Source organism: Micromys minutus, assembly GCF_963924665.1.
Source record: "Micromys minutus genome assembly, chromosome: 29".
Taxonomy (NCBI): Eukaryota; Metazoa; Chordata; class Mammalia; order Rodentia; family Muridae; genus Micromys; species Micromys minutus.
In genome coordinates this window covers 5699647-5721359 of record NC_137964.1, presented here as the reverse complement: position 1 = coordinate 5721359, position 21713 = coordinate 5699647, and the positions used below count along the sequence as shown (strand labels likewise).

The window sequence follows — 21713 nt, the reverse complement described above, 5'->3', positions numbered from 1 at the left end:
GCATTATTCAATTGGTGTTAATGCAACTGGCAGAATCGATGCAGTGACTGTTCTAGGGACTCCACATTTTAGCCTTCACTTCGCCTTAGGAGCAGTAGATAAGTAGCAAATTCCTCAGTTTCTTGCTCAGGCCAGCCGCACAATTCTTTCTCTGGTTGATTGGTTTTGTTTTGTCGGAGGACTTTATTCCACTAGCGGAAACCGCAGGCCGCAGCTGCACCTTCCCTTTAAAGGACTCAGGAAGTTCCGCCCACTACGGAAGCCGACACGGTCCTTTGGCGGAGCCGGGATACGGACCTATCAGTTCTTCCTCCTCGCCTACCCCGACCCCGGTAACGGTAAGGTGAGGGCTTGGCGGCGGGGCTGAGGTGGGAGGACATGTCCTGGGAACACTCTGTGCAGAGAGCCCTCCGTGGACGTGGGGCGGCGGCAGCACCAGGCTTCGGGGTTGAGCCCAGTGGCCGAGCTACGGAGGGAGCCTCAGAATCCCAGCCACCTTCGCTGTTTACGTGCGCACGCGCGCCGCTTCTACGGATTTGGGGGCATAGTGGGGGGGGGGGTAGGATGTCGTCATCCTTGTGGGCGTGGCCTTCCGTGGGCGTGTCTTCTGCAGACCCCTTGTGAGGCTTTTTTTTTTTTAAGTTTTTGATGTTTTTGAAACAGGGTCTCACTTGTAGCCCTGGCTGTCATGAAACCCCACTGTGTAGACCAGTGTGACCTCAAACCTATAGAGATCCACCTGCCTCTACCTCCGAAATGCTGGGATTAAAGGTGTGCGTTACCTTGTCAGGACTTTTTGAAACAACCTTCCGGAATTGAAGGTGAGAGGAATTCACTCCCAGGATGAAGCCAACGTTTCTTTTTCACAAAATATGGAATCTATCTGAACCCATTCCTTCTGGAGTGACCCGGTGTCAATATGAGCTTGTGACAATGAAGTGTAAATGATTCAGAAAAACCGTGAAGAAGGAAACGGTAGGAATAAGTATCAGGCCAAGTGTGGTGCCTGGTGCTTTAGCCTTATCCCTCGGAGGCAGAGGCAGGCTCTTGTGAATTGGAGGCCAGCCTGGTCTACGAAGTGAGATCCTGTCTGAGAGAGAGGGTGCAGGGGGAGGGATATCAGTATCATTGGGTTAAAAAGATGGCTCAATAGGCAAAGCCTGGAACCTAAGGTGGAAGGACAGAATTAATTCACAAGGTTGTCCCTTGACCTCTACACTGGCACCATAGCATGGGTGCCCAGACACACCAGACAGACAGACACGCACACTCACTGAGCCATCTCTCTGGGCCTGAGTCTTTGCTTAACATTAGATAATGTAAAGCTGAGCCAACACTCTTCAGAGCTGACTGAGACAGGTTTTATAATTTTTAGTGCCGAGCAGATTGCACTGGTATATATAGCTTTAATGCGTTTAGGATCACTTCAGAAGTTAATGGAAATCCTGTCTTAGTCACAAGCCATAATTCATCGTTTATTATTATTGCTGTTGATATTGTATTAGGAAACTAAAGATAGGCACTCAAGTAGCAGCTTTAAAAACAAAACATCGTAATACATTACAGCTTGGAGAGGCTCTCTTTTGGTTCCTACCGAAGGATAGTAGCAGAAAAAAACTCAGCGTTTTGTAAGAGCAGAAGACTGCGGGAACCAGAGAAGATTGCAGCGGGTATTCTGCTGCGGCCTTGAGTCTGTGCTGAGGCGTCTCGGGCAGTTGACGTTTGCTGGTGCTGTCTCTCTGACAGCAAAGCAGGCACAGAGTGGCTTGTGCGTTTTGAGGAGACTAGGCAAGTCCACCGTGGTAGACTGCAGTGGAGCTGCAAGCTGCAACATGGGAGCACGTTGGCAGAAGCACCCCGGGTTCCTCATGTAGGTGTTTGCAAATTAATTTTTGTGCTGGGACATTCCGATGCAGTTTTCTCTCAGCCACTGCAGTCAGTTACACGGCCCCTTCTTTAAGGAGCTGGATACTTCTGGGCAATAGTGCACGTACCTTTATTTAATTCCAGCACTTAGGAGGCAGAGGCTGGCAGATCTCTGAGTTCGAGGGTGCTCTACAGAGCAAGTTCATTACAGCCAGGGCTACACAGAGAAACCCTGTTTTGGAAAAGGGGGGAAAAAAAGAAAGACAGAAACTGGATACCAAGACACATTTAAGTTGTGTTTTCTAGGAATGTTCATCTCAAACCCTCATGGCTGCCTCATAAAGAACACAGTGGATCATAAGGACAGTGTGAGTGTCACACGGTCATCAGCCTCTGTTTTAGGCATAAGAACCTGCGTGCCAGCTTTATCTATAAGATCCCAGACCTGAGCAGCTCAAGCATTTGTTGATCATAAAACTAGACTCTGCCTGTTAACTTCTGTGCACGCCTCCAAAGTGAAAAGCTATATCCCAGTACCACACCCCAGAGATGAAGCTTGCTGAGATGCCTTATGACTGAGAACACTTGCTCTCTTGGAACAGACAATGGTATAGTAAAAATTAGGATGGCGGAGGTACAGATTGCCTAAGAAAGGGCCTAAGGGAAGTGTGTATGTGTTAATAGGACAACTATGAAAGCAGAGGTTGGAGAGATGGCTCAGAGGTTAAGGGGTGGATAGCTCTCCCAAAGGACCAGATTTGGTCCCCAGCACCCACATCAGGCAGCTCACAGCTGCCTGTCATTTTCATTTCAATGTGTCTGACGACTTCTGGCCTCCTTGGGCACCCACATGCATGTGTGCAGACACCCAGGCAGATGCATACACATGAATAGGGAATAAAATCAATCTTTAAAAATACATATCGACAGTACAGCCCAAACAACAGCGAAGTTTATGGCCCAATATTTACATCATTTCAGTTTCTTACTGAATATGTGTATCAAACATTAAAATCACTCGGTCTCATGTCCCTTTGACATAATCCAGTTGACATTCTGTTGCTCGTCATTCTGAGAGAACTGCTCACACTTTCTCAGAGGTACCGGTGCTCCTCTGTGTGGAGTCAGCTGCTACCTTTCAAGGAGATCTGTTTGGTGCAGCGTGATTTCCGTAGGGTCTGAGTAGCTAGCTGTCAGTCAGAAACAGACATCCCATACTACAAATGCATGCATTTGAAGTAACTGAGGAACGTGGCTCCCACGATATGTGACCTTGGAAGGAAGGAGTCCAGCTTAGCCCCTGTTGTGTTCCGTTCAGCACCTTTATTTGATGCTGGTCTGCACAGCCTCACATCTACGTCTAGCAGAGGAAGCAAAGAAGACTCAACTGAACGTCCCAGTTCAGTGAACACTTCACAGAAAAGCAGAGAGGGCACCTGTATGCTGAGAGCACCCCCAAGTGATCCCCAAGAGGCTGGCAGGCCTCTTGTTTCTGGATAACCCTAACTGAGAGTTATCAAAGGGTATGTGAGCGGTACTCGACATTCATCGTCATTTGTGACTGTGAGAACCTCTGAGACTTTGGTGTGACCAAACCTAAATAGAGAAATAAGTGTTACAGAGGTCTTTAGACTTTTATGTTTGTAGAATCCTTATCCGCAGTTCAGTTACACACAGGCTGTGAAACTAATGGTATGTATGTGTGTGGTACATATTAATATGCATGCCCCGGCTTGCTTTCTATTGCTTTGAAAAAAAACACCATGACCCAAAAACAGACTACTTGGAGAGAAAAGGGTTTATTTGGCTTACAGTTCCAAATCCTAGTGCATCATTGAGGGAAGTCAGGGCAGGAACCTGAAGGCAGAAACCAAAGCAAGACCATGGAGGAACACTGCTTACTGGCTGGCTCCTCATGGCTTCTCAGCCTGCTTTTCCACACCACCCAGGAAGGGTAGGGCCCACAGTGGGCTGGGCCTCCTACTACAGTAATCATTTACTCAAGAGAATGCTCCACAGACTGGCCCAGATGACTCCATCTTGTGCGAGGTTGACAGAGAACCAACCAGGATAATGCACAAAGCCAGCAAGTCCGTTCTGTTCAGTGCAATGACACATGGACAATGCAGGCTGGATTCATCCCAGTGACCATCAACTCCTGTCTGTTTTCTGTACGCTTCAGGTACAAAAATAGTTTGAACAAAGCAAAGAAAGGAGAGATGAAGAACGCTAGCTAACAGCCAGGTAGCCAGGTTCAGTAAATGCTGCCATAATCACACTTCCTAACTCCTGTTTCCAGCTGAGCCATTGCAGAATGACACGTCATGATCCCGAATATGTCAGGGCCTGTTTCCTGAGAATTCTGTTCTCATGCCCAGAAAACTGATGGCACTTTTTGCAGGTTCCCAGTACCTAATCTGCATCCCTGTATCTCCTTGGAGGATTTTTTCTCAAACACATTACATTTTGTAATTTCCATAGCTTTTTATTCAAAAACCAGCCCATCTTCCCTTTTCATTCTCATGAAGCTGGGTTTGTGCACAGTCTGGATTTGTGAAATCGCTTCCCTGTGGAGTCCTCCAGGCCATTCCTCTCTGGGCCAGCCTTGCTCTGGAAGCTTAGTGGGGAGGCAGGCCAGTTGGCTTACCTCAGGCAAGGCTGCTGTGTTGTGGAAAAGCTCTGGGTGTTTGCAGCAGTTGGAATCAGGAGGCATACCTGGGGTGTCATGTTTTCCTTCTGGTGGTAATGCCACTCTGACCGTTGGTCATGATGGTGACAGCCAGCTTCCTCCTCAGCAAACTGCTTTTACATATTTTATCTGGATGCAGTGTGTGGGTGACCCTCTGGCATCAGCCTTGTACCTGAAAGTGTTCAATTATTGACTAATGAGCCATTTTTGTTGGTGCAAATGGTGGTGGTGATGGTTGGGTTTTTTATCATCACCTCTCTGATAGGAAGGAGAGCTTTTCCTCATCAACATAGTAGATAGGCACGGTTTTTCCTAAAAAGACAGAATAAACGCTCAGCTCTTTCTGTTTAATTACCAATTTACCAGTTTTCAATAGAGCCGGGGTGTGACAGTGACACACAGTGGCAATTAGCGTCCTAATACATGTTTGCATATTCAGTGTGTTGAAGAGAATTACAGCTATTTTCTGTAATGTTTAAATTATACAACTGGCTGGAGGGAGCCCCTTTTCGCTGCCAAACTGTAAATGAAGTATTGCCAAACAAAACTATAATACTCTGAAGGAGACCTGGAAACCAGGTATCTGATACAGGAGGACCAGCCTAAAATCATAAGTCAGACAGAAGAGCAGACATTGTGGTGTTTGCTGGTGGCCTACTTTCCACTTTGGAACAGATCATGGCTGGCTGTGGCTTGTTGCAGTAAATAAATAAAAAAGAATGGGGTAACCTTTTACCCTGTGCTAGTGCCGATACCATTAGGGCCACATGGCATGTGCAGACCTGGCTGCTACTCTTCCACACGGTCTGCAAGCTGCCCTCTCCACGAGGTCCCCTAGGCGGGAAGTTACCACACTTGGCACACACACATCATGTTGGGCAACAGAGCCAGATCTGCAGGCTCCAGCTGCCTCTCAGCCATTGCTCTCACACGCTGTCCTCCACAGCCCGGTAAAATCATGACTCAACAATCAATGATTTATCAATCAGATTTATATGTTAAATTCTCAGTCCACAATATACCCACACAATAAGCTTACAACCACTTGACAAAGATGTGAACCGCCCACCTAGACAAAACACATTGACCCATTGAAACCCTTAGAAATAATCATATCTACCTAAGGCTACTCAGAGCCTCGAAGACGGAGATAGTTCATCTTCATCTTTCATCTTGATTCTCTGTCTCCTCCTTCTCTCCCGCCTTACCAAAACTTTGTCCCCACCCCACTCTCTACTGTCCAATCATGTATCGCCTTGACCTAACTAGTGCCAGCTCTCACCTGCACATCGACATCGACCTACAGTGACCGGGAGGATGACACCAGTTTCCACACATGATGTTTGTTCCTCTGACCTCTACAGAAAGATTCTCCAAGATTGTTGCTCTGAGGATTAAACCAAAGGCCTTTACACGTTAGGAAAAAATTCTACCACTGACCCAAATCCTCAGGCCCCTAATAAGGAATTCTGAATAATAAATAATGATTATGAATTTGTGGGGTTTTTTTATTTTATCTGAGATAGGCCTCACTGTGTAAACCAAGCTGGCTTGGAACTCACAGAGACCCCTCCACCCCTGCCTTTCCAGAGTACTGGGGTTAAAGGCCTGGATAAGAAGCACAAGGAGAAATGAAAAAAACACTTTTTATTGTTTTTTTTTTTTTTTTTTTTGTGGTAAGAAAGCTTTTTTTTTTTTAAATCCAACTGCCATTAAATTGTTTTATTATATTTTACATGTGCTGATCCCAATGCATGCATATCTGTGCACCACATGTGTGCAGTCCCCTCAGAGGCTAGAGAAGTATGTGGGGTCCCTTGGAATTAGAGTTACAGTTAAATGTATGGAGACCATGTGGGTGCTAGAAATCTAATCCTATGGAAGAGCAAAGGACTCCTAACCTCTGAGCCATCTCTGCAGCCCTGAAATGGCATTTCTACTACATCCTCATAAACAAACCCCCAGATGAACTTGGCTTTTGGAGCCCGCACTATAGGATCTAGGAAAAAATAGATGCCATGAGTGTGGAAGAAAAAGATGGAAGTAGCATGCCAGCTGCTGAGTCTGATCTCCAGCTGCACTAGCGACGGTGCCAGCCAAGAGTCGAAGTCTCAGTGCTACCGTCCTGCTCGTGGGTCTGGTGGTCTGTGTGCTGTAAGTCTCAGTAGCATCCCAGACCACCAGAGTCAGTGGTTGCGATATAATAAACCTTCCCCATTACTTTGCCAGGATGGCTGTTCTTCTCAAGAGGTTGACGCTACAAACCATAAAGATTGACAATACCTTAATTGGAAGATGTTTCCGAAGACACACTGTGAATCCAGACCTAGCACAGCTGTCCCTGACTGTATCCCCCCTGAAGCTGCTGTACCTGACTTCTGCAAAACATTCTAGTACTGCCACAGACACCCAGGGTGAGAGGAAACAGAAAAGAAGAGATGCTTTTTCTAACACCGGAAGGAAGATTAGTGAGCGAGTTATACGCGTCCTGGATGAGAAGGGCATCGATCTGGGAATGATGCACCGAGCGGAGGTGATCAGACTCATGGACAAGCAGGACTTGAGGCTGGTGCAGAGGAACACCAGCTCAGAGCCACCCGAGTACCAGCTCATGACCGGAGCGCAGATCCACCAGGAGCGGCTGAGGCTCCGGGAACAGGAAAAGGCCAAGCCCAAAACTGGTAGGTGTTCCAGTGTTTGTGCCTTGAATCCTTTAGAACAGTGGTTCTCAACCTTTGGGTTTTGAAGCCTTTGAGGGGTAGATGACCCTTTCACAGGGTGGTATGTCAGATATTTACATTACGATTCATAACAGTAGCAAAACTACAGTTAGGAAGTAGCAACAACATAACCTTATGTTAGGGGTCACCACAACATGAGGAACTGTATTACGGGGACACAGCAGTAGGAAGGGTGAGCGCCACTGCTTCCGAACAGCCCAGCAGCACTCAACTCTGATGTTTGCGGAGGGGTCATGAACAGGAGAAACTGGTAACCCCTGAGCATCTGGTTTCACCATCACTGCTCTGGGGCAGTTCCTCCTCCATCCTCACTTTCATCCTTCCTCTTCTCTCTCATGTCCCGTGTCCATCGGCTCTTCTTTTAGAATTGTGACGTGGGGGAGAAGGTAAGCAGGCCGAAGTGGTAAGAAGTCACCATCCTGTCCTGTAACCTTGGCTCCAAATGCAGTGTTGAGCCTCGTGGCTGATGGGGCAGAGGTGATGGAGAGCTGTCTACCAGATCGACTCTTCTTCCTACCACCCTTTCACTCTTCTTCTGAAGCATCGTGTGAATCATAGAGAACCTTTTGCTTCTGTACATGGGCAGTCACCTTCCCAGGCACTTGTCACAGAAGCCACTCACAGGCCAGGAACTAGGCACTAAGATGGGTCGGCTTTTGGCAGCTCCTAGTTGTGGAAGGCTGTTCCATGTCACAGTGTGACAAGGATGGGGCACTAGCCTCACGGAGGGAAGAAAGCCTGTTTTAGAGCCACAGGAGTGCTGACCAGAAAGCAGGCTATCAAAGGAGACTAACCAGGGGGATAAGGGTGTCAAACCATGGCACAGCCAGAAAATGTTGAGCAGACCGAGAACCTGGAGACCTTGAAGGGCTAATGTCTGGAAGGTGTTACTTCACTCTGATGGAGATCCAGAGCCAACTGGTGGGAAGCAAGGGGGTGCTAAGAACTTTTTAAATCCAAAGGCCTATAAGAAACGGTCGTAAACAGTTGTTACCTGTTATCCAAAATCAGATGACTGGCTGTGATTCAGATTTAAAATCTGAACATTACAGGACCGTTTAAGTCCATCCCCCTCCCCCAGATGTCCCTGTGTGCTCTCATGGACTTTAGCCAATGTTAATGTGACAGATGTTCAGAAACGGTATGCAGATTGCTTTTTTTTTTTAATGGCATTGTTTTCAAGATGTACCCATGTTTATAGGACAGCTATGGGTAAATTATTATAATTGCCATGACAACTAATAGGAATGGATCTAATTTATTACTCTATCTCCATGGCGTGGGCCTCTTCCCAGTTGTTCATTCTTTATTAACTCTGGGTTCTGTGAACCAAAATGGACAAGGTGGCCCAGCCACAGCATCAGCGGAGGCTCCTCTGTGTTCTTGGTACTGTCACAGTGTCACCGTGAGGAGTCCCTGCCCATTTTACCATCTGAGGCACTTCTGTGAGTTGTCTGCTTTTGCCCCACTGTTTCTCTCAGATTTGTAGCTATCTAACACAGGGTCTGGGGAATGGTTCCATGGGTCAGTCCAAGGGCCCGTGCACAAGTGTGAGTTTGAAGCTCCAGAACCAGGAAGAGCCAGTCTCAGCAGCCGGTGTGGGTACTGCAAGCCTGATGCTTTGGGGAGACGTGGAGAGGGTGCAGGGGTGGGTGTACAGTGTGAAAACAAGGTAAAAGGTGAGGACCAACACTGAGGGTTGTTTCGACCCCACCCCCAACCTCATCCAAGCCTGCACTCACAAGCACACCCACAACCTTAGCAAGTTTTAAATATTATTTGGCATGTTAAAAACCAGTCCCTGAGGGTGAAAGTGAGCGGAGGGCTGTGGTGGCCTGTCAGACTTGAGATCTTTCCATCCGTGAGTGCAAGCTGAGGTTTCAGGAAGAGTAGGAAACAGACCGATGGAGCACTAAACTTCAGTGTTTCCAACCAGGACCAACTGTGACAAAGGAGCTCACTTTTTCTTCAAATATTGGTCAGCATGATCTGGACACCAAGAGTAAACAGATTCAGCAATGGATTGAGAAGAAATACCACGTTCAAGTCACAATAAAGAAGAGGAAGGATGCAGAGCAGCCAGAGAGTGAGATGGTTAGTATGAGCACCGCAGGCCGCTTGTTTTCTGATGCAAAAATAAAACTAGAAAAACTGGGACGTCTACGGGCAAAAGTGACCAGTCTACCACACAGAATGCTCCCAGCTTCGTGTTTAGTGTGTTTTCCATTAGATTTGCCACATGTGAACTGGTCTGGGGCTGGGGAGATGGCTCAGTTGGTTAAGAGCACCGAGTGCTCTCACCAGGGGCCCAGGTTCAGGTCCTAGCAAGCACACGGTACCTCACAACTGGAGTCATAACTCCAGTTTCAGGGGAATCCGACATCTTCTGGATTCTGTGGACACTGCGCATGTGGTGACATACGCGAATGCAGACACAACACCCAGAGACATTTATTAAAGCAATAGAAAAGCTGTAAGTTATTCTGTTTTACAAACTGCTGGATGGCTAACAAAATAGAAAGGGGAGATAGTTCACAGGATGGTCTTCCATACTGGAGAGCTTTACCAGGTTAAAATCCCTGGAGTTCTGTGCTATTGGTGTTTAACCGTAGCTCACTTCACCACCACCAAAGGCAGCACTTGACTGTCTGCACAGGGCAGAGCTCAACCAGTTCAGCCCTTTGGGAGTCCAAGTGGTATCTGCCTCCCTCCCCTTAGAACAAGAAAGGCGAAGACCTGAACCCAGTGTTTGATTTGGGGGAAGCTTGAGCGTGTAGACTCTTGGTGCTGTGACAGAGCGGAGACTGAAGTCCATCCGTGATAGTTGAGCACGGAGTTCCTGTGTGGACGTCAGTCACACAGGAAAATGTAGGAGCAGACCAGCCTGTCATTCACCACAGCAGAGACACCTAGTTCAAATTCATCATGTACTGTTCTCCTTTGTAGGGTGAGATATTTGATCAGATTCTGCAGACCATGCCTGGAATAGCTACCTTCTCAAGCAAACCGAAAGCCGTGAGAGGAGGGACGGCGTTCATGTGCACTTTTCGTCATTTGAGCAAGAAAGAAGAAAAGGCGTACAGAGAGTCCCAAGAGAGCCAGAGAAGAGACACTTCGAACAAAAACAGTAACGAGTCAGATGTTCTGTGTCAGTGATTTTAATAAGAAAAAGTCCAGGCTTTTCCGGAAGCCTCTGCTGGCTGCTCTGAAGTCCCTCCTGCTTAGTGGACAGTAAGCAATGCAGCTGGCGGGGGCATCTTGGCCTCTGGGCTGCTGGGCTCTGTGCTGTTAGGCAGGGAGTAGTCTGGCTCTTGTTTCCTCTTAGGAGGAAAGTAGCCACTGAGGCGAGAGGCCAAGCTGCGCCTCTCCCGAGGTGGTCGTGCCTTTGGGAGTAAGGAAAACAGACAACTGAGTTAGTTCCCCATCAGAATTACCTGTTTCACAATGGACATCTACTTGAGAAGATCAGCCCCTGATGGGAGTCACACCCTCTACAGGCATGGACACACAGGATGGTGGGGTGGGGTGGATGGACAGATGGAAAGCAGGCCTCACAGCTGAGTGCTGGCCCAAGCAGCTGCCACTTACTTTGAGCTTCATCCTTTTCTTGTCGGGATCGTGCACGACGCTGTGCCTCATGAGACTTTGCTGCAGTGCAAGGGAAAGAAGGAAGCTTGATCTGGGCCTGGAGGTGGCTCAGTGCTTAGAGCATGTGCTGCTATAGACACAGGTTCAGTCCCCAGCACCGGCGTGGTGGCTCACAACCACCCGTACTCCAGTTCCAGTAAAAACTCTTGGTGTCTGCTAACGTTAAAATGCAGTGATACAATAAAACTACCAGCTGCCTTTCTGTTGTGTAGTGAATCTGACCCTCACCCAACTCCATGACCAGAGCCAAGTCCTTAGCAGAGTGACTGTCAGCCTGGGCCCGCTAGGATACTCCATCCCAACCCCTGACTTCTGGATGGTTCCTGAGAAGGAAAAACCTGCTATACTTGAACGTCCAAACTCATGCTTAACTGAATCTACCTCAGCTGTGCTCAATGCCAGGGAGACATCTGGCCTCTGCACTGCTGGCTATGATGACAGTGGTGACTGCGGCACCTTTGGTGTGGGCTGGTCTGGGTTATGTTCAGTGACTGTAATCTACAGTAAGCTCTACACACCAGCTAGGCTTAGGCAAACTGTTCAGCTTCGCACTAGGAGCCATGTTCCCACCTGACCTGTGAATCATGCCAAGACTGCAGAGTCTAGAGGTTGCCCATTTGTGCTGCCCACCTCCTTTCCCAGGCCCTAGGCGATGGTCAGCGGCTCACACAGAGTATCAGCTAAGTAGAAACAAAGGCCCCAGGCTTTCCCAGTCAGCATGGCTAGAATCCCCTAGAGGAGTGGTTCTCAACCTGTTAGGTTGTGACTCCTCGGGGTCAGATACCAAATATCCTGAATATCATATGTATGATTCATACCAGTAGCAAAATTATAGTTATGAAGAAGCAACTAAATAATTTTATGGTTGGAGGTCTCCACAACCTGAGGCACTGCTTTTGGGTCCCAGCATAGCTGAGAACACTACTGTGGAGTACTTGTTAAAATAGGTTTATTTAGCTTCTCAACCCCAGGGCTTCTGGCCCAAGTTCTCTATCCTGACTGAGAACTGGTCTTGTGAACCTGGAGGACCTGCAGGCTGGGCATGGACACACCAGCCTGGAGCAGGAGACACTCACTTTCATTGCAAACGTCTTGCCACAGCCAGCGTGCTCACACAAAAATGGGCGCTTTTCCTCGTGGAAGGAGAGTATGTGGCTCTGCAGGTTGAACACGGTTGTGTAGGTTCTTGCACAGCCTTCTCTGGGACAGCGGTACACATCTCTCTCCGGAGCGTGAGTCTTCATGTGCTGCTTAAGGTAATCTTTGCGCTTGAGCGTCTTCTGACACACTGCGCAGATCACTTCCTCTGGTAGGAGACACACGGTTAACCAACTTCCCTGTCTGTTACCCAGGACAGCAGTAAACACCAAACACGTGAGTAACATGTCTAGTCCTGTGACTACACAGACCCTGGCCTTCAGAGCAAACCAGCTCGTCTCACTGCTATGGCTTCGAGCCCCTCAAGTTCGAGCCCCTCTGGTTCCCAACGTCCAGAGTCCTCACCTGTCGAGGAGCAGGCGTCCTTGCCGTGATGACTGGACACGAGAAATTATGCCCTCATGGCATCCGCCTTTGTCCTCTGACACGGCAGCATCTGCCAGGTCCTGCAGGGCCTCCGGAAAGCCAGGGCACAGCAGCACTGGCTGAGGCCTGCAGGGCTCCCTCGCCTGGCACAGCCCAGGAAGCCAGCACTACACAAACTCAATGCAGAACCCCTTCCTTTACAGCACAAAGTGCATCTCACTCTCCCAAAGCACAGCATCAGCTCCCCAGGGCCGATGCCCTTCCACAGCTCCTGTCTACCTTACCTTTATGGGCTTCTCTCATGTGCTTCTGAAGCTCTGTCCACGTTTTTCCCACAAACGAACATCCCTTTTGACATAGATAGCCTGTTCAAAAACAAAACAAAAGTTATCCACTGCCTGTTCTGAATGCCAGGGAAAACCCTGATGACAGCCAAAGACAAACACGGGCCATGTGCTCTTCCTCCTCTCAAAAGCGTGCCCCTCTGCTGGCTGCAATGGCCAGCGGGTTCCAACGAGCCTGCTCTGAAAGCTCCCACTACCCAGACTTACACACTCGGCATACAACCAGGTGCTCAGGAACAGCACAACACTGGGTGTACATGGCAATGAGGACAGGCGGAACACACAACATGGTGTATCTCAGGACGAGAGGCCAACACTCATGACAGAATAGGCTCTCGCTTGTCACACAGCTCTGTCTACGCAGTGACCAAAGAACAGACCCAGCTCACCCGGATGGTGGTCGGCACCTCGATGCCGGCACATTCCCCATCTACGTACCCTCGTGAACCTTCCCATGCCGTTTCAGCCTGCTGGGGGAGGCAAAGTGCTTCCCACATCCCTCGTGGGTACACCTGGGAAAGAGAAGGCAAAGCATTAGCCAGGCACCTCCGTGGAGAATTCTGACATCCTGTCCCTCCCACACCAAACCTGTCACCAAAACAAAGATTAAGCACAGTCCTGAATACAAACACAAGTGACTTGGCCACCTTTGGAGCAAAACAAGCTATTCTGAGAAAAAGTCACATCTTTTGTTTGTGTTACCAAACTAAAAGTTCTCCGAATTCTGGAAATATCCTATCTTATAGCTACAAAAGTGACTTCAAGAGGCTGTCTGACTTGGTTTACACTGGACCAGACACAGAGCTCTTGTCTGTGGTCTGCCCAATATGCTGCATACGGTCAGATGAGAGCACAGCACAGGCTGGGAACCAGCACCAGAAAAACAGGAGAACTGCACGTAGGCTGGTGTGCGGAGCCCAGGCACAGACAGACCACACTGTCACTGGAGCTGCACCAAACCAAAGGGCAGCCTATGGGAGGCAGGGGCAAGGCCCCATCAACCCAACGGTGCAGGGAGACACAGCCCAGGCAGGCAGGCCCACCCCCACTCTGTCCTTCTGAGCACTCAGGAATCCCTCAGAACAAGCAGGGCCCCGTTACTTCTGTTCTACAGTAAGAAAAAAAAAACTCCTCATGACCGAGTGCCATACAACTGAACAGGCAGTTCCTCAGCTGCCTTCAAGTTTAACCACGAGTACAGGGTCACACAGCTGACCCCCACACATGCAAAACGGTAGGGAAATAGTAGAAATTTTCAGGTCCACATGGGCACACACAGAGCTTCCCTGGGATCCCGCTCTCTGCTTTCCACTCTGAATCCCAGAGCGCTGGCTGAGCACTGACCTGAAGAGCGGCTCACTGGTGTGCTGGCACTGATGGGTTCTCAGCTGCTGGTGCTTCTTAAAGGCCTTCTTGCAACCTTCAAAACTGCACTGTTAAAAAATAAATGCATGGGTTAGTACAGGCAGAGCATCAACCGACGCGGTCCTTTCGAGGGCTGGAGAGATGGCTCATTGGTTAGGAACACTTGCTTCTCTCGCACAGGACCCAGGTTTGGACTGCAGCACCCACGAGGTGGCTCACAACCATAACTTCAGATCCCGACAGTCTTCTGACCTCCACAGATATCAAGCATGCATATGGTACATCGACATACATGCAGGCAAAACGCTTCCACATAATATAAAGCCTTTTTCTAATTAAACAATAAAGTCTCTCTGGAGCTAAGTAAATCAGGGAATATAAACTTTCACCCACTTTGTCTCCGTGAACATGCTTCATCTCAAGAAGCTTAAAGAGCAGCGGCATTCAGAAAAGCAAATGTGCTTGTGCTGCGGTGGTCACCAACCAGTAGCGTGAATGTGCCCCATGTCAGTTTGCAAAGTGACAACTTGAACGGTGAGGACAGCCAGTACCGGACTCTACATATCCAGCAAGATAAAACTCGCTTTGGAAGCAAATGTACAAACAGAAAGCCGAAACATAAAGTCATGCTCACCACATAATGTTTCTGTGGATTTTCATGTTTGCGTGCAACGTGTTTCCTCAAGTTTGACTTTGTGTTGAATTTCTGATTACAGCCACTGTCTGCACAACTGCAAGAGATCGTATGAACCAAAGCATAACACGCCGTAACGAGAAACATGTTAGGGAGCTAAAGGGGCGACTCAGCCGTTAACAACACCTGCTGTTCTTGGAAAGGACCTGGGCTGAGTTCCTGGCGCCTACAGAGTGACTTGTAACCATTTTTAACCCCAGTGCTAGGGATCTGATGCCCTCTTCTGGTCTCCACAAGTACAGGGCACACACGACACATAAACATGCATAGATTAGGGATGGATGGGGTGGCAGACACCACCACCAAAATGACAAGCATCAAACCATGTTACACAGGCCTGAGGCCTGAATATTGCTCAGGCTCCAGTAGTGCTCAGATTCAACTACTTTAACTTAGAATCTAGTAACATTCCTTTTGTGAGAAATGTCATCATAAACTCATTGCCAACAAAGAAGAGAGCCTGGCAACCGTACTGTCATCACAGGCAAAACACATACTTGGCACAGAATCATGAGCCACCTGTCCCCTCTGGGATGTCCACAGACCACTCCAGTTCATTCCACTTGTGTTGGATCTTGGCCTTGAAGGAGTTATGCCCCTATGAAGACCTCATGGCCCTGAGCAATCAGGGTTGAAGCCCTGAGATGAGAATGGGATCCAGAGACCAATTTGGAGCCTGGGTCCCCGAGGAGCCCGGAGTACCCCACACCTTTCAACTCCGCTTCTGGATTCCAGTCAGGGTACCAAGAAGCCAAGGTGTAAGCACTTAACTAACGCCGGCATTTAAACACAAGCCCAGCACAGGAGAACAGGGTCACAAGTTCTGACAGGAACCAAATGGCAGGGGCAAGGGTAGGGGCAGGGGTAGGAAGTGTTGTTGTTAAGCACAACCACACCAGTTTTGTGTCTGGGAGCCCAGCATACAGGGGAAGAGAAGAGAGCAGCAGAGGCCACTCTGTGACACAGTAAGAGACATGGACTTCATATAATCTGAGTATAAAACCGACACTGTCATAAAGTCCCCTGCTTGTGATGGAGAGAGCCCGTCTGAGCCACAGACAATACTTTTGAGGATTAAACTCAGGCTGTCAAGCATGGTGACAACTCCCCAGCCCGCCCTCAAGTCTTCACCCCAAGAACCAGCAACCATCCTGCCAGGCCTGCGTGCCAAACAACCCACTCCAATGCCTAGTCAGCCCCTACTCACACGAATGGCTTTTCTCCAGTGTGAATCAGGACGTGTCGACTCAGATGGTAGCCTCTGATGAAGGCCTTGCCACAGCCCTCATGGTCACAAACAAATGGCCTCTAGCGGAGAGAAAGGGGGAGGAAAGAAAGTTTTTGCATTTTTTTATTGGATATTTTCTGTATTAAGTTTTTACATGTTTAAAAAATTATTTCTAGTGGGGAGAGCATGCTCACACCACTGTATACACGTGGAGGTCGGAGGACAACTTCCCAGAGTCAGTTCTTTCCTTCCTCCACCCTGTGGGTTCCCAGAATCCAATTAAGGTCCTCAGGTCTGGCAGCAAGTAGCCCTCCTCACTGAGCTAGCTATCAGCTGTGTTATTAAAAGTCTGATTTTTGGCAGGCAACACCTCAGACTTCCCTCCAGGGGTGTGTCCATTCAGAAAGGTGCCTGTCACACTCAGGCATGATTTAATTCTGCTGCACCAAGTTCCACATCAAAAACACCCCATTTTTTCACACAGACTCTGGTTCTATGGATGGATAGCATCTGACAGGCAGGTTAGCCTGCTCCTTTGGGGTGCAGGCTTCCCCCCAGCAAACCCCTTTTCACAATGGCTTTGACATGAGCCCAGAGGGTCTGTCTGGTCATCTCTCTGCCACAGCATCATTTTACCACCAGGGAAGTCAGGTCAGAGGAATGAGCAGACTGTGTCTCATCACAGGTGACCTCCGTGTCTATACTAAGAGGTATCAGGCACAGAGACAGGAAAATGTCACAGCTGAAAAAGCTCATAGGTGCAAAGACCAACGAAGGACACAACTCCCAGCCATAATGCAATCTCCAACAGAGACCCTGGAGGTGGGGGAGAGGATGCTGTCATGAATCCACAGTCATATCCCAACATCCAGTTGGGTGTGTCCTAACTACAGAAATACTCTGAAATCCATCAAGACTTCAATCACCGTACTAGACAGCCAGTGGACAGGATGTCACAGGTGAGCAACACTGCTTAGCACAGAGCCAAAGAACCTTGTTCAGGTCCAGTCCCAAAGTAGGACCGGTACGAGTTTGGAACAATAAATACAACTTTAAAGCCATGTGTGATAGTGCACGCCTTTAATACTAGCACTTTGGAGGCAGAAGCAGGTGGATCTGAGTTCAACGCCAGTCCGGTCTACAGAGTGAGTTCCAGGGCAGCCTGGGCTACATAGAGAAACCCTGTCTCCAATAAACCGATGATGGTGATGATGAACCACAACTTTAAGTGTACAACTAAAGTGTAGCATTCTGGTCTAGAAAGAAAACTCTGATTCGCCTGCAATTAAAAGGGTGCACACTAGTTGCTTGCAAGAAACCCTGACGCCCTACACTTAAGTCTTTGCTGAGCGCCTGCCCGGGCTAAGGCCACCCCTGCGCAGGCTCCGCCACGCACACCCGCGGCCAGGTTACCTCCCCCGTGTGCTTGCAGAGGTGCGCGTCTAGCTTCCAGGCTTTGTTGTAACTGGCGCTGCAGTCGGGGAAGGAGCAGATGAACCTGCTGGGGAGCGCGGGGCGCGGCGGGGCGGGGCCCACACTGGCCTGGACGAAGGCGTCCGCGATGGTCAGGGACGACACCGCTTCCGCGACCGAGACCCGCGGCTCCAGGACGACGCGACCGCGTCCCGGCCGAGGTGGAGCGGCCACGTGCCGCTCCCGGGACGCAGGACACTAGATACCGGCGCCCAGAGACCTCACACTTCCGGGAACGCGGCCCGCAAAGGCTCCAGGTCCCGCCCCTTAAGCCCAACGCGCCACGACTGCGCATGCTCTGAGAGGCTCGGCCGAGGAGCCTGGCTGCACATGCGCACCGAGGACTTTTCACCCAAGCTTTGGGCAGCCAGGCTCTGGGCTCTGGGTTCGCGGCTTAAGGAAACCGGAAGCGCTTCTTAAACTTTCCAAATATCAACCTGACAAGACTGAAGGTGGCCTTGAAAGACCCCCGGACTGGGGAAGCCCCTCACTCAAGTACCAGGATACGCGAACCCAAGAACTTACGGAGAGCCTATCTTGCTGCAATCAGGCAAGAGGTTTATTTCCAGAGCTCCTGGGACGACTCTTATCTCACGCAGGAGATAGAGTCGACCCTGAACTCAATTGGGGTGGGGGGACATATTTATAGGGAAAATTACATAGGCAATGGGCGCATAGCAATTTTATTGTTTTTTTTTTAATTGGCACACTCTGTCCATTTTGCACACGATTTAATTCTAGGCCACCCGCTTTTGGGGCACACTGACTTTCATATTTTGTTTCTCTCAGGACTGCAAGGCCAGCCCAGACCTTATCGAGTCTAGCCGGTCTGGGTTTGGGCCATTTCTTTAAACAAGTTATTTTGTTTTTAGCCTTGAAGCATACTTGTCTTCAAAGCAGGGTCAGTGGGGCCAACTTGAAATTTTAACTCTTTCAGCCTGGTCTTCAATTTCCAGTTCTGCCCTCTGTATCCTGCCACAGGCCTCAGGACATGGTTAATCCCAAGCTTGTTTGCTCCTTCGAGTCATGTGCAAGTTTTTCAAAATTCCAAAGCCCAGAACTTAACCAGGACCAATTAAACCTTAATTTCTGACAGCAATTGTGTTGGCTGGTGTTTGTCAACTTTCTTTTTGTATCACTGAGTCCTCTAGTGTTTGGGGCAGTTTTCAGCTGTGGGATTTCCTGTTTGGCTTGATTTAATCTCTTCGTAATGGCAGAGACTGAAAAATAACCTCTTTGAATCCTTCCTAACAAAGTGGTGTCCATCTGTGAAGGGTTGAACCGATCATACTATTAGTTGGATGAAGATAACCATGGGAAATCTTAAAGCTTTTCTTAAAAAATGAATCTCTTTACAAAAGAAGGTTTGAATGAACTTTATTCCCGTCAAACTAATCCACGTGAAAAAGGACGGAATGGAAGGTTACGGGGGTCTCAACACTTGCTGACAGGTCGTTCTCTGTGTATCACTGTTGGGGTCTCATGCTTACACCCCCTCTGCTCCTTATGCACATGCGTGCTGGCCCCTCTTCCTTCTGCTCCCTCTTCCCCTTTCTCACTCTCTTGCCTACTCTATCCCATCAGCGGACACACTCTTCCAGCTCCTCTTCTGTCTCTTCTCTGAAGATCAGCTTCTAGAAGGTTCTGAGGTCCCTCCCCTGTGACTGTTGTTTTCCAAGGACTTTGGTCTCAGTCAAGCAGTCTGGACTTTACACGGTCTTCTTTTTCTCCTCTTAGTTAAGAATCCTGGTTAGACAATATGTGGCCCAGCTAGAATTCAGGCTCTTTCCAGACCCAAGTATACCAGTCCCCAGGGTTGGGGGGGGAGGGGATAGGGGAATTGTGAGTCATGAGGGCCAAAGCTAACAACAAACACAGAACTAGCCCAGTGTTGGCAGTGCATGGCTTTGATCCCAGCACAGGAGGCAGAAACAGGTAAATCCCTGAGTTCAAAGCCAGTTTGGTCTACAGAGTGAGTTCCAGGACGTCCAAGGCTACACAGAGAAACCCTGTCTCAAAAACCAAAACGAAACAAAAACCAGAGATAGAACGATTGCATCTCTGCTCTAGCTAGTGGATTTCATTTGTTTATCTTCATCCCATGACTTTGTTCTTCACAAAGGGGCCAGAGATCTTGTTCATTCTTGAGTTCTGAACATGGTTTCCAGGGTGAGCCATGATTCCAACAGAAAGGGGCTATTCAGGGAGACCCTCAACTCCATGGAGAGAATCCTGCTACTCAGCAGTTACTCTTCCCTTAAACTCTTCCAGGTCACCTCCTACCTGTCTATTCCATCGAGACCCTCCAGCCCAGCTGACATCAGTGATGTCATCAGGTGGCTCATGTTGAAAACCCTAACCTTCTCACCACAGCCACAGCCCATAGCTGAAGAAAAAGTCCCTTCCAGAAGCGGGTCCTTCCAGCTCTAACATTGTCTATGATTAGAAAGAATCATAGTGATCACTGTTTTGGACCAGCGCTTGAGAGGATAAATATTGTTGGCATTCTGTCTAAACTCTGCCCCACAGTTACCTGGCAATAGCCAGGTAGGCCTGACTCATTATAAAAGGGGCTGCTTGCCTCCTCCTCTCTCTCTCTCTTGCTGTTTTCTCTTGCTCTTACCTTCCTGCCCCTTCTTTCCTCATTCTCTTTGACCCCTCTCTCTGAGTGCTCATGACTGGCCTCTCTCTCCTTCTCTCCCTCCCCTATCCTTCTCTCTCTCTCTCTCTCTCTCTCTCTCTCTCTCTCTCTCTCTCTCTCTGCCTTTCTCTGCCTCTACTACCCTCTTAACTCTAGGAATGAGGGTGTCTGGTAAATCTGGACCACATACTCTCAGTTATGGTCTGCCCTAGGAAATCTTCAGTGTGTGAGCCCGTTTATCCCATCAACAGCTGGAAATTAGGCTTTATCCGAAAACATGCCTTGAACTTAAATGAGCAGCCCTATCTGCCCTTTCCTCTTATTTGAACAGTGAGAAGGTCTCACTGTGTAGTCCTGGCTGGCCTGAAACTCACTAGGTAGACGAGGCTAGCCTCAAACTCAGGACATCCACCTGCCTTTGATTCCCGGGTGCTGGAATTAACAGTGTGGGCCACCATGCCCAGCAACATGGTCTTCCTTCTTTTCTGGGCCAGGAGGTAAGGTAGAAGGACCTCTGGGCTGGCTCCAATTGCCACTACCTGCACGTGACTCAAGCAGCAGTTGCTACCCTGCACTGGCTTCTCTGCAGAGTAGTGGGCACCCGGTTCAGCAGTCCTCACACCGCTGCTTCATGAGACATCTCAGCGAGTCATTTGATCTCTGTACCTCATGGGTAGCAGGGCTCAACTTCCCCCCCCCCGCCCCCGAAAAGCACAGAGCAGAGCAAGTGGCTGAGGGGAAGGGTTCTAAGAGATTAGCTCTCCTTGCCACCATTTCTGTGACCTGCCTGTCAATCATGAAATACTACAAGAGTTACTAACTGGGTTCTTGAGTGCTGGACAAGGCGAAACATGGCTGGACGGATGGCACTAAATAAATCACACAAAGTTAGAAGACAATGGTTCAAGAAAAAAAATCTAAGCGTTCTGTGCCCGGATTAAGAGAAACCAGGCAGAAATGGGACAAGCCCCCCCCCCCCCCAGGGACATGTCACAGCCAGCTGCAGTCCTGCGGAGCCCCACTCCTCCTGAAAGCTTGCGAGGTTTCTATCTAGTCACTCAGGAAGGGCAAGCTGGCACTTGTGGTCCCTGGGTGTACAGTCAGCAGGCGCCTTACCATCTCCACACCTGCTCTCCGAACGTCCCCTGTGGTGTGCGCATGTCTAGAATCGTCTTGTAGACTCCGCTGAGGAGTGATGCTTCGTTGGCTCGACTTCATTATCACAGGACTCCCAGCCTTTTCTGATTAGCTCTCCTCTGCCTCGGCCAGATTCCTTTTTCCTGCTCTGCCAGAGGATCGCCACAGGCCTGGCTTTATCGCCGCCACCCACTTCCAATCCATTTTCATCCACAGGGACCGGGTTTTGTCTAGCGGGTCAGGCTCCCTAACTGCCGGTGGGGGCAGGCTCACCAGCGCGCAGCTTCCGTCTGCAGCACAGGCAAGGGCTTTCTGTTTGGTAATTTCTCCCGACAGCCAGCAGAAACGCGCCTGGCAGAGGTG

The 21713-nt window shown here is 49.2% G+C and overlaps 2 protein-coding genes across 4 annotated transcripts; one reads left to right on the top strand and one right to left on the bottom strand.

Annotated features, from left to right (window-relative positions):
• Positions 1-266: 266 nt before the first annotated feature.
• MTIF3 (mitochondrial translational initiation factor 3) lies at positions 267-10452 on the top strand (the record flags this gene model as incomplete). 3 transcript variants are annotated; one of them, XM_080940774.1, is made up of 5 exons in its annotated part: positions 298-343; positions 2173-2234; positions 6785-7236; positions 9233-9390; positions 10243-10452. In XM_080940774.1, exons 3-5 carry the CDS (start codon positions 6786-6788, stop codon positions 10450-10452), a joined length of 819 nt encoding a protein of 272 aa, XP_080796900.1. In that variant the 5' UTR covers positions 298-343; positions 2173-2234; position 6785. The 3 variants fall into 3 exon arrangements, with proteins under 3 accessions (XP_080796899.1, XP_080796900.1, XP_080796901.1); XM_080940773.1 differs by lacking the exon at positions 2173-2234 and having other exon boundaries at positions 267-338; XM_080940775.1 differs by lacking the exons at positions 298-343; positions 2173-2234 and adding an exon at positions 779-975.
• A 65-nt stretch (positions 10453-10517) lies between these two features.
• GTF3A (general transcription factor IIIA) lies at positions 10518-21431 on the bottom strand (the record flags this gene model as incomplete). The annotated part of the gene is made up of 10 exons (XM_080941012.1): positions 10518-10679; positions 10885-10944; positions 12021-12250; positions 12753-12833; positions 13251-13324; positions 14157-14245; positions 14812-14908; positions 16079-16179; positions 17513-17770; positions 21330-21431. 10 exons carry the CDS (start codon positions 21429-21431, stop codon positions 10518-10520), a joined length of 1254 nt encoding a protein of 417 aa, XP_080797138.1.
• Positions 21432-21713: the final 282 nt, after the last annotated feature.